The sequence below is a fragment of the Bos indicus genome, chromosome 2 (assembly GCF_029378745.1).
Source record: "Bos indicus isolate NIAB-ARS_2022 breed Sahiwal x Tharparkar chromosome 2, NIAB-ARS_B.indTharparkar_mat_pri_1.0, whole genome shotgun sequence".
NCBI classification, from domain to species: Eukaryota; Metazoa; Chordata; class Mammalia; order Artiodactyla; family Bovidae; genus Bos; species Bos indicus.
The window spans coordinates 93,966,933-93,979,383 of NC_091761.1; the positions used below are offsets into that span (position 1 = coordinate 93,966,933).

Consider the following 12,451-nt stretch of genomic DNA (forward strand, 5'->3'; position numbering starts at 1 on the left):
CACTTCTGGTTGAAACCCAACCAATTGCAGCCAAACCCCTGAGATTCCAGTCCAGACAAAAACTGGGGCTGGCAGGTCTGAGCCAGTCCTGGTCTGGAGAATTTCCCTAAAGATTGGATTTCAGAGGGCACTGGTAAGATTTGTTTTTTTGTTCCCAAGAGTCCTAGGAAGTCCTGAATCAAAGCAATTCTGAGTCCTCCCTGAGTCCATGGGCTCTTGTTCACAGTGGACTGGTGAGATCTGGTCTTATCCTGAATCTCCCGTGGTCTGATAAAGGGCTGTGGGCTCCTGGAAGTCTCATAAAAGCTCCACCAGAAGAGCTACTGCAGGTACTGTTACAATTATTTATTGAGTGCTGCCCCCTAGAGGATTAAAAATGGCCTGGCTGCGCTGGGAGTCCCCAGGGCTCTGAACCAAAGACTCACCCTCTACCCAGCTGAAGGAAGTCAAGACTGGACTCAAGTGGACTGATTAGAAGTCTTGGAACACTCTTTCTGAGGACTCCCAGAAAGTGAGTTAGCTCCTTCTTAATGATACCTCTGTAAAATTAAAATCCATGACTGGAAATCAAGTCCAGGAACAGAACACTGAAACTGACCCTTCTCCCTGCCATACCAGACCCTCAAAACAGCCTCATGGGGACCTTCAGCCCTGAGACTCTAAGAGCAGAAGTCCAGAATTTCATTCTTACAGTTTCCCAATGGGCTTCAGTGTACTTTTACTTTCTGTCTCCCCTTCACCTGAACTCTGGCTATAATGTTCTCAGAAACAGAATTCTTCCCTGTTGAGCACTTGCTAGGTTGGTTGGTAGGGGGACATGATTCTAAATGACTCTCTTTATTGGGCCTCTGTCACTGTAGATAATGTCCCTAAGTTAGTAACTTGGCAATGACAGAAACTGAGATCTCAAATTGAGGTTCAAACTCCAGACTGCCTCTTTACTCCATTAAACACTGGGGGAGCAGTGGTCTTTCTTTACAATTGACATTTAAACAGGAAAAAACAGTAAATTTGGAGTTTTCAATAATATGGATGTGCTCTCAAGGCCAGGAAGAAAGGAGGGAAAGAAGGAAGGGGAGAGAAAGAAAAAAAAAAAATGAAAGGAATGAGAGGTAGTCTTTGGGCCAGTCTGGGGATATGCACTTTGGAAGAACTCACCAGGCCTTGGTTAAATGCCCTTTCAAGCCAGGCGTCTAAGATTAACAGTGTGATATGCAGCCTGTGGATTTACACAGCACGGTAAAGTCCTTGCACGGCTTGGCGCAACTATTTGCAAATGACTTCTGATTCAATTTTGTTTTGGTTATCTCAGTGTAAATAACAGTTAAGTGGGAGTTACAGATTTTTCAGACACTAAAAGTGATAAACAAAGCTAATGGCAAGTCCAGATAAGGAGGAAAACCACCCAGAAGAATCCACCAGCACAGGCAAAGAAATAAATGGAATAGTCAGATGTGTGTGTGTTTCTTGTCACCAAAACTTTATTTTTCTTAATCTGCAGAGTGGCAGAAAAGGTATACGCAGAGTGTTTAGACTGTTTCTGTTAGAGTCTTTATGATACTGTAGTAATAGGTGCCTAGTGAAGCAAGACAGTTTGGAACCCACAAAGACATCCTTCGAAACAAAAATACAAGTGTTTTCCCAACTGCTAGCTCGAGGCTCCCTCTAAACAGTTTTCACGCCTCCATTTAAAAAATAGTTGGCATAATGCTGTTTTCTTTCTCTCGGCGGTGTGACCACATTACCACGGGGAAATGTGAAGAGAAGGTTTCTGTAGTATTTTGAGAAGTCTTCCTACCTGGACATTTTTGGAGGGTTGGCGGAATCCAATTTAATTTTCCTGAAAAATTGTTTTGAAGAACGTCTTTCCTCTTCTGATAGTTACAAGTTAGGGACGCAGGAAAAACTAAATCCTCACGCAGAGAGGAGAGGAGTATGTTTGGGACAAAACAAAGGATCTGAGTAGTAAACGCAAGGAGTGTTTGGGGTTTTATTCAGCCAGGGCTGAACGTGTGTGTCGCCGCCACGCACTGCTGCCGGTGCGAACGCATGGCTGAGCTGCTGCCGGGTTCCCTGCTCCAAACACCGAACGCCACCCAACTCCTCTTGTAACGCCATTGCGCGTGGCATTGTGCTGGGCTCTACGTGTGTGGCACCGGAGTCGGGGAATCGGGGGAGGGGGGACAAGAATTTCCTCCGTTTCCCGCGGAGTCTCCCTCGGACGGGGGCCAAGCGGCCAAGGGCAGCGCGCCCGGGAGGTGCCTGGGGGCGCTCCTTCTGCAGGGCATTACGCACGGGCGGCCTGGCGAAACCCTGCCCCGGAGGTGCCAGGGTGGGCGGGAGGTGCTGGGTGGGAGATGGGTGGCTTGAGGGGGGAGCTGCCTTAACTTTGATCCGGCCGCTGCCGGGGGAAAACCGCCGCCGCCCCTCCCAAGCTGGGTGCCGCGGCACTCGCCTCTGCGCCGCGCGTCTCCGCGGCTGCCTCTTTAATCAGGAACACAGAAGGGGCGGGCCCTGAGCTGGCGCGTAATCGGATAGCTCTGCCGCGGCTCTGACATCCACATGCTGCTCGGCCTGAAAAGGCAGCGGGGGGAGCCGGAGGGGAAGCAGAGAACGCGAGCTAGGCACCAGCCCGCAGCCCGCCCCCAGCACATCCTCAGACGCGCAGACACTCTGCCGGGCGCTGGGTGAGGTGGAGGTGAGGGCGGGCGCGGGCGAACTCGGAGAGGGGCTCGCTCACTCCCAAGCGATCCCAGCCGCCGCCGCCGCCGCACCACCAGCAGCCACAGCAGCCGCAGCCGCAGCAGCAGCAGCTTCCTTCCTCAGACTCCCCTCGCGAGGCTGGCCAAGCGGGTGTAGCCGTTAGGGGAGGCTCCCGCTAGGGGAACCCGGCGAGGGCAAGAGCTTGGGCGGCCGCCTTGCGCTCGGGCCGTCCGGCGGTCTGTGCCTCCGCCCGCGTGCGGGTCCCCAGTGCCGAGGGATGTATGTCAGTGTACGCCTCTGAGATCACACAGCTGCCTGGGGGCCGTGTGATGCCCAAGGCAAGTCTTGGCTTGTATTTTTATTCTTTTATTATTTTTTTTTGTTTTTACGCTTGGCTAACGGGAAATACTCGGGATGTTGTAGGATAAAGGAAATGATACTTTGAGGAACTGGAGAGGACATAGATGCGTTTTGTTTTTAAGAGAGGAAATCCATCCTCTCTTCCCGGCTTGCTCCCTCTTTGCTGATTTCAAGAGCTACCCTCCTCCTGGTGAGGTGGGGACCCAGCAAAAAGAAAGGTGACGACAGGCCTCCAGGACTCAGAAGGGAAACACTGACCGGTAGGAACCTTTGCAGAGGACACTAAGGAAGAACACAAGAGAGCGAAAAACACAAAGACTTACCATTAAACAACAAATCTATAAAAACAGCTCTGGAGAAAACCTTCTCCAAAATGGATATGTTTCCTCTCACCTGGATTTTCCTAGCTCTCTACTTTTCAGGACATGAAGTGAGAGGCCAAGCAGGTAAGCCCCCCGAAAGTTTTTTTATTTTATTCATTTCAGCATGCCTTTACCTTTAAAAACAACTGCTAACGCAGGGGGCCACACGCAATGGCAAGAGAAGGAGGATCGCTCAATACTGAATAATTTAGAGAGAGATCCCAGTCGGCCCTCCCTATACCACCACTGCTGCGAAAACCCAACTTTTCTTTCCTGCTAGGAGTATGTGACTGTGTGTGTGTTTTGAAACATAGACAGAATTTGGCGGTGTTCAGATGTCACATATGGACTGAATCAAAGGTTTAAAAATACTACAAAGCCTTTGCATTACAGTTTTGGGGAATTTTTTTCCCCTGTCTTGAAGCAGAACACATCTCCCATGAGTTTCTTCAACCTAGCCAGCGAAATATAAATCATTTGCATTCCCTCCACTTAGCTACATTGAGCAATGTTAACTGAAGGGCTTGGGAAATACAAGAATCTAGTTTGGGTTTTCCAATGCTGTGGCTTCTTTGCAGAATGTGTGGATGAGCCTCCGAATCATTGGGCTCAGGCTGATGGAGCAAGTTGTCTCATGGCTCGGTTCCGGGCTGGGCGCTGCTGCCAAAGGAGGCGGTTGGTCATCCAGTTCTCTTTCCTGCCTCCGTATATTTTCTGGGGGAAGTAAATCGTATGTTCTTTTTAAAACTAGTATTAGATAGAACAAACTGCGTGGCCCTCAAAGGTCTCTCACTCTTGTGAAGTGGTTAGAAACTTTTGGGTAGAATTTGTTCTCAACCACTGCCAAAAAGGGTGTGTGGACAGACTGCAGAGATAAGCACTGCAAGGCCCAGAATGGTCTGGAGCAAGCATTTGGGGGGGTGGGGGGAGTGGAGGCTGGCCAGGGGCACTGCTCTTTCTGAGAAGGGCTCTCTGGTTCCAGAAAATCTAGTGGGGCACGTTCTTGCTTCCCCACACCACTCTCTCAGGGCTGAGCCTCTCTCCCCTCTGACAAGAGTCTTTGGAATCTGACAAAACTCTTAAAAGCTGCTACAGGTGACTGAGAGGGGGGAAAGCATCCCTGGAGGAAATGGAGAAAAGAGAGAGGAGAAAAACGCTTCCTGGAGTGCCCTTACCCGGAGGCACGTCTAAGGCTGCCACCGCAGCGGTAGCATGAACCCCTGACAGCCTCCCGGGTCCTCCCCATGACAGCGGGTTAGCGGATCCTGCGGGAGCCGGGGACTCTGATTCTCACTCCCCAACACAGGCACGCGCCCCACTTGAAGCTTGGGTGTTTATTTGAGGGAAAGAAAGATACGTGAACGCCCTTACTCTCCAGACACACACGTTTGCTGCTTTTTTCTCTGCCATAAATGGTCTTCAGAGCAGCTGCAAATCGTATCAAAGAGATGGGTGCAGGTCCCACTTGGGGAAATTTCCTGTGGCTTCCAGTTCCCTGTTCTCTTAATTCTAAGTTCCCAGCTTGAGGCGAAATTAAATTACCTCCCACAGACCTGAAAGCGGCATAAATTATGGATGTTTGTGTGATTCGCTGTGTGTGTGTGTCCGCGTGCGCGCGCGGCGAGGATGCCCACGGTACATTATGTATTCAGGCACGGACTCCGGTAGGCCCGGGTGCGCGAGTGCGCGCACACTGGCGTACACATCGGCACGCGCGCGCACACACACACACACACACACACACACACAACTTCAGGTTCTGTGTGCTGTGCGGAGTGGGAGGGGTGGTAAAGACTCAGGGGCCATCTCGTACCCCAGATGTTCTCACATCTGTCCCCGAGCGCTGCGCGGAGTGTGTACGTGTATGCGCGACACCCGCTCAAACCCACTCAGGCTCTGCCACCTGCCTCCCGCGCTCTCCGCAGAGCCCCCTCCCACCCCAGCCCCGGGCCGCGCTGCGTCACTTCTAGAGAAGCCCAGAGGCGGGAGCGCGGGCCGGTCACCCTCTCTGGGGCCTCAGGCAGCCTCGGACCCAGGGTGGGACGTCCCTATGGGACGCGGAGCTGGGACCCGCCCGGGGTGGATATTCTCCAGTCCCTGGAAAAGGCGATCGCGAACCGCGGGCTGCTAGGGCTTTTGGTCGGAATAACCGACTGGCACCGGGGGAGCTGGCAGCGAGTAGCAAAGGGCGAGGCCGAGCTAGACCTCTGACTCACCCGGTGCGCGCCGGCCGGGAGGGGGCCGGGCCCAGCCTGCAGCGACGGTTGAAACCCACTCCGACGAGTTGGGGTGGGGTTGGGGGGAGGGCGGAAGGAGCAAGCGAGGGAGCAATTGAGCAAATAACCTCGTGGCCACGGCGCGTGGCCTCTTGCAGTGGTTGGCGGCTGGGAGCTGAGTGGGCGTCGCACACTAGGCTGCCCCAGTACTTGCCTCGCCGGCCGCCTTGCCGGATCACAGCGCCGCCGCCCTCCTACCCACGCTCAGGGATTTGGGGGACGCTCCGAAGGCCCTGCGGGGAGCGCCCCCTCCTGCACTCCACTCTGCGCTGCAGTTCCCGCGCCGCCCCAAGAGAGCCGGCTCAGAGGGGTTGGGGGCCGGAGCGCTGGCCGAGCTGGTGGAGGAAAGCCGGGGTGGGATTCGGACCTGAGGTTGGAGGCAGAAGGGAGGCAGCTTGAGCCGCGGGAATGCGCGCAACTTCAGTAGCGCTGCGCGCCGGGCGCCCGCCAGTGCGCGCGAACAGGTGAAGAGCACGCGGCGTGTGGGCATTCCACGTGGTGGGGACGTGGTGGCCCCCCAGCCGGCCCTCCCCACCCCCACCCCGCGCTGTCTCTAACGCCGCATCGATTTGTTTGGGCTACGCAAGAGAAACAGAGCCGAGAGATCCATAAACATTCTATTAGGCAAAAATATTCCCAGAGAAAGCAAAACCGAAGCTCCAGCCCGGTTAAGTGGGCCGCCTCCAACTCCTCTAGCTTTGTCCCCTCCTCCTCCACACTAAGGACACCCCCAGGGAGAAGCCTGCGGCATTTCCTCAGCACTGCCCATTGCCAGAAAGTTAAGTCTCCGCTGCGGTCTTCGGCCTGGGAGAATCCTCTGCAGTCGCCGGCTAGTTCCGCCTCCCCTCCGCCGCCGCCTCGCTCTTTGCTTTTCCACTGGAGAAAAAGAAATAGTCACGGCCAAAGCTCCATTTTCACTGATTGATTTCTTTTTAATATCAACAGAAGTTAATGGAGGCGAGGCGAGCTGTGATTAACCGGCTGCCGCCGCCCTTCGCCTGGGGCTAGCGCACAGCCGTTTTCCCCACCAGGTCCCGCCCGGGCGCCCAGCGAGGGTGGGGGGCATCCACGGAGCTAAGGTCCCGGCGGCTTGGTGGGGGCCATCTGTCGAGCTGAGGTTCAGGGCTGCCGGGGTCGGGGCTGGTGGAAGGAACCGTGCGCCCCTCCGGGAACCATGGGGTTATGGGGATGGTAATCAGCTTTCCCAGCCAAGCTTAGGGGATCCAGCTCCACCTTGTCACCGCTTCTGCGGCTCCGGCTGAATTTCTCTGGAAAGGGAAGGAGATCGGCGCTCGGGTTGATTGGCCGGTGCTCACCGCTCGCCTCCCTCCCACCATCTCCCCTCCTTTCGGTTTCAGACAGCGAGGAGAGCCCCCTGGCGCTGACCATTCACGGTCAGCGCTTGGCCACGAAACTCCCCTTGGCTAGACTTAATCTCGTGGTCTGCGGGGAACTGGGTTTTGCTCAGGAAATCATCAGGCCCTGACAATGGGTTCCTTCAGATGATGGTAACTCCCAGCCCTGACGTTTCCCAGCCTTCGGGTCTCACCTCCTGGGGCCAAAAGAACCCGGACCCTGTAACCATCAACCCCGCCAAGCCCCACCCCCACCCCCGCCTCCTACCCCTACCAGCCCCTTGCCTGGAGAGCTTTGATCTGTGGTCTAGTTTTAACACCATTGCCGTGGTCCCTGGCAGAAGCGGTCAATTCAGCCTTCTGTCTGGACAGGATGATCAGATAAGAGGTGTAAATTGACTGTGGGAGACAGGTCTGGGTTCAGACAAATCCTGAAAGAGGCAACCACGCACGGTCTAGGCTCGGGAGGAGAGGAGTTTGAAGAGGGTTTTCGTTTTTGTTTTCTTCTGTCTCCCTACATTGCCCGATGGCTGCGGGTAGGCATAAACATTTGCAAGTAGAACTATAAACTCCTGGATTTGGCACAGACGGCCTGCTCTAGACTTTAGGGACTGGTCTCTTGCTGGCTTTCAGTGAGTACCAAATCCACTTCACCCCATAAACAGCCACTGGAGGTAGTGAAGTTAGTGCTAGTTGCCAGCAGAGCACACAGTGCAGAACACTGGAAAGAAAACGCTCCCCACGAGGGTTCCAGGGCAAGCCCCTTCTTGTCCAGGTTGTGCCCAGTACAATTATTTGTGACTGCCCAGGCAGCCCCGCAGCTCTGGACTCTTATATCACGCTGAGGAGACCTCAGATTAAGCCACAGAGCACCCACTTGGCAAAATGAAATGTTGGAAGGCTGCAGTGACTAGAACCCTGGGCTATCAAGGCAGGACTCCTGCTGTCTACCAAATGGCTTGCATCTCCTACTGGATAGATCATGTTCTGCACCTGAAAGGCCAGTTCCTGCCTTCACAGTGCAGAGGAGACTGAGGGTTCAAGTGCCAATTCATAAGCAATGAGGCATGAAAGCGAATAACAGCTGGGGAGAGGCCCGTGGGGGGTCAGTTGGGAGAGACACTAGGGGCTGCATGGTTCTGGGGATCCTGTGTGGTGGTTGTCTTTTCCCTCGATGCTTATTAAAGCAGTCAAGAGAATGAGCTGTCTTTGGGTAACCCAAGTGTTGAGACACTCTTCCGAGCTGACAGAAGTCAGAGGCAGGTTCACTGGTAAAGAGTTTTCAGAATATATTCCCCAAAAGTCCTGTTGGGAGAGACTTTAGGAAAGTAGAGACAAGACTTTCTTTTTGTCAAAAATGGAGCAGAAGTATAATACCTTTTTAATGTCTTGCACTGACGAGAAACGACTTGAAAAGTGATGTCTGGGCAGTGGTTTGTAGTATCATTAACATATTTGAGGTATTTTATCATCTGACCATCACTTGCCACTGGATAATCTTTGAGACACGCTCCTTGTGCGTCATACTTGTGTTTGATCCCTGAAAGTTTTTGTATGATTCCTTCCAAGTAAGGCATTAACGTTTTTTTTTTTTTAATTAACTCATTCCTGGAAGATATTGTGAACATTTGTCCTGGAGAACCTACAGCCTTTTCCAAAGCTTTAGCTGCCTCTATGAGAAATGGCTGAAGGGCTTAATGGGCTCATTACCTAATAGGAATCAGTAGAGTTGGATTCCAGGACACAGTGGCCTTGTAGTGTGGCTGGCCCTCCAGGAGAAAGCATCTTCTAAAGGTTTAGGAAGCTGTCAAGTTTAGATAAGGCTGAGCTCCGATCCTATGGGACCTTGGTTGTATTAATAAGGAGAAATTAATTTTTAACCACTGGGAACATTGCCAAATTATGTGACCTTTGGCAGACCAGCTGTGCTATAAAAATAAATCCCCCATCTCTGAAAATGCTGCTCCTCTCCAGTAGAACAATAACAACCGTGGCATTTAGGATGGAGAAGACTAGGGTTGAGGAGACAGGAGAGAAATGGAAACTGCTAGCAAAAAAAAAAACCCTCTGATATTGTGACACATACTTTCAGACTTGAGTGATCTACTCACACCCCCGCCACACCCTCCCCCCAAACACACACCCTGGTTTCCAGGAAGCAGGAAAGAGGGCCAGGATGACAAGGAACAGAGTGCCTGTGTGTTGGGAGTGAAGAAGGTGTTAAGTGCCTCCAGCCCACTCACACCCCAGCCTCAAACACATCTCTCATTGTTCACACACAGATTTCTGGCACTGGGAGAGAAAAAGGAGTTTTCAAACAGGCAAAACATTTGTCTGTCTCTAAATGCTATTGAATAAGTTTGTCACTGAGAGGTTCAGGGAGACCTTCATTGGACTTCCTAGCTTCTGAAGCATTAGAGCCAGACCTCCTGTCAGTCATCTGATGGCTCAGTGATCCTGAATCCCTAATTTCTCTCTACCTCAGTGTCTCTATCTGTAAGTGTGTTTGATCCTAATAGCTGACTGATTTCTAGGATGTTGGGCTATTTCAGATTACATAGAGTACTGTTGAGTACATATTAAGCTGCCTGTTCGGAAGTCATTTACTCTTCAAAACAGCTTCAATGGGGTTAATAGCATCTAGTGACCATAGAAAGATAGAAAGCACACTAACACCCTTGAGGTAAGTTTATGTTACTTTTATGAGTTTGTCTGTTCTAAAAAAATCAGTAAATGATTACTCATTCCCAGCTCTTACCCCACTAGACCTTTGTCTGGTTTTATAAGCATCAGATTAATCTCTCGGCACCCTGTTCTTCAGAGGTGCATGTTCTCTGCTGGATTCTCATCTTAGATTTACATCAGTTCTTTACACTTTTTTTTTCGCCTTGGTTTTCCACTTTCAGAGTTCTCGCCTCTACTGATTTTTTACATCTCTCTCCTTTCCTTTCCTCCTCTTCCATCCTTCATCCCTGAAAGTGCTCAGCAGGAACCGCCGCATGGAAGGGGCTCCCCAAATGTGTAATAACTTCTACTCTGGCAGTAAGGCCCCTCAGCAGCTGAACTCAAAAAAAGTCATCGTAAAGACAAAATAGCTTTTACCCAGCAAGACTCTTAATAATCCCATTTCCCTCTGGGTCTTCATAAAAGAGTCATGATCTAATCCAGGAAAAAAAAAGGGGGGGGGGGAGGGGGCTGGGAATAACAAAAGGAAAGCATGCCTTGGATGGGGCTGCTGGCCAGTCTAATGCACGCAGCCAGTGAAACCCTGTTCACCGCCTCTCAAGATCCTGTGATAGCCAGGGATCTGGGTTCTGGCCAGTCTTTCAGTGAAGAAGATAAAGGGAATTGCAAATGACTGGACCAAGCAGCAAAAATAATTTATTTTGATAAAGGGGAAAAATAAAACAGATGTGCCTAAAAGGCATATTGGGGGCCAGGGGAAGAGAGCTGATGGGGGAGGATGGGTAGAAAGGAGTGAACTGAAACCCAGCAAGAGTTTAGGGATAAAGTAGGACTTTGAAGCTTCTTGGTGCTACTGAAAATAAATATCTAGAACTTGCCCTTGGGAGGATGGGGGGATGGAATGAGGGGGTAAGAAAGCCCTCACATAAAATTAATTTTACCATTATTAGATTTAAAGTGAAATGTCCTTTGAAGTTCGTCATCATTATCTGAGGTTACTGTGTCCTATGAATTCACACTAGCTCTACCTTGATCTATGACTAGGTATTATTATGACAAGTCCTCTAAACTGGTTCACCAATAAAAAATATTTGCATTTAATAGCAGCTCTGAGTTGGGAAGGAAGGGTGGAGGCTGGACACTCAGAATACTTTGTGATAAGGCTTTCTTAGAATTTGTGATACCTACTGATACTTTGGGTATTACCCTGCTGAGTCAGTGTGCATGGGTGCTCAGTTGTGTCTGACTCTCTACGACCCCATGGACTGTAGCCAGCCAGACTCCTCTGTCCATGGGATTTTCTAGGCAGGAATGCTGGATTGAGTTTCCTCCTCCAAGGAATCTTCCTGACCCAGGGACTGAACCCACATCTCCTGCATTGGCAAGTGGATTCTTTACCACTGAACCACCTGATGTTACCTAGTCAATTATTAACTCATTAATTCATCAAGCCTCATTGAGTGTGATCTTTGGCAAAGACCCTGGGTTTGATGCCGTAAGGTTTGCCAAAGATGAGCAGGTGGTCCGGCAGCATGGATAAGGTTCTTTCACACTTTAGAAGATGCTAAAGAGCTTCAGCCTCAGAAGTTGGAAGAGGTTACTCCTGGGAGATCAGGGAGGGTGGAGGTGGCGTGTGAGCCTGTATTAATAGTTTAGATGGGTTTAGAGCTGGGAAAGGCATAGCAGGGGAAGGGCAAAAGGGAGCAGAGAAGAAACACTGGGAAACACTGAGTGTTTGGGGAACACTCAGAAATGGCCATTTAGACAGTGTGGAAGCAAATAGTTGCAAATAAGTTTGGAAATAATAGCTTGGGCCAAATACAAGGTCCAAATTGCTAGGCCAAGGGGTTTGGATTTCATTTACTAACCAATGGGGAGCCATGAATGTTTCAACAGAAGCCTTCTGTTAATCAAAATAAATGAAAACAATTATATTACCTTTTGGAGAGACCCTAAACTTATTCTTCTTCTATTTCCTTCCCCAAATGTCTGTTGAAATGGTCAGGAATTGTAATCCCAGATCTCTCATCAATGGCATCAAAATTGCATTTGCAATGAGGGCTGGGAAAGAGTGGACATAAATATCAACTAATGATATTATATTGGCTGCCCTATTGGAATTGCATTTGTTTATGATATAAGATGACAAATAACAAGGTTACCACAGGTGGCATGATTCGAGGTCAGGGGAGGTAATCGCATCAAACTTACATTTTAACGATTAAATGAAGGTTCATTTTTAGCATCCAGATTGAGGAGAGACGTTCCAAAGGCCCTGTTTCCAGACCAATTTCCAGTTCTGTCCTTGGTGAATTCATCAGAGGTGTTTTAGAAGAGGAAGTTTGCCTCATTCCTCACTCCTTTTTCCATGCTCAAGTGCTGCCTTCCTTTCCCTCTCTCCCACTCCCTCCTTCCTGCCCTCCCAGACAGTTCTTTTATTCAGATTTTGAACTTTCTCATTGCAAAAGTTCACAGGAATTTTCATTTGCTGTGCCTTCAGGAGTGGATCACTCACTGCCACCCAGCCCCATAAATTGAATAGATTGCATCCCTTCCCAGTTGCCTTAGGAAGTGGTCAAACAGCCACATTCCTGGGCTGATGGATTGGCTCATTTCTTCCCAGCTTAAGCCAAGATACAGATTTTTATGAGACTGTCTTGTGACAGGCTGAAGTTGCTTTGAATAAAACAAAATCCAGGCTCAGCCCACA

At 50.5% G+C, this 12,451-nt stretch overlaps 1 protein-coding gene across 4 annotated transcripts in view; it reads left to right on the forward strand.

Moving 5' to 3' along the window:
• The first annotated feature begins 2,560 nt into the window (after positions 1-2,560).
• NRP2 (neuropilin 2) overlaps positions 2,561-12,451 on the forward strand; it is a 120,174-nt gene continuing 110,283 nt past the window's right edge. For all 4 annotated transcript variants that reach the window (XM_019975603.2, XM_019975610.2, XM_019975618.2 and 1 more), the window contains exon 1: positions 2,561-3,509. In XM_019975603.2, coding sequence (XP_019831162.2) covers positions 3,437-3,509 — 73 coding nt within the window. In that variant the 5' untranslated portion in view covers positions 2,561-3,436. The remainder of the gene's footprint in view (positions 3,510-12,451) is intronic.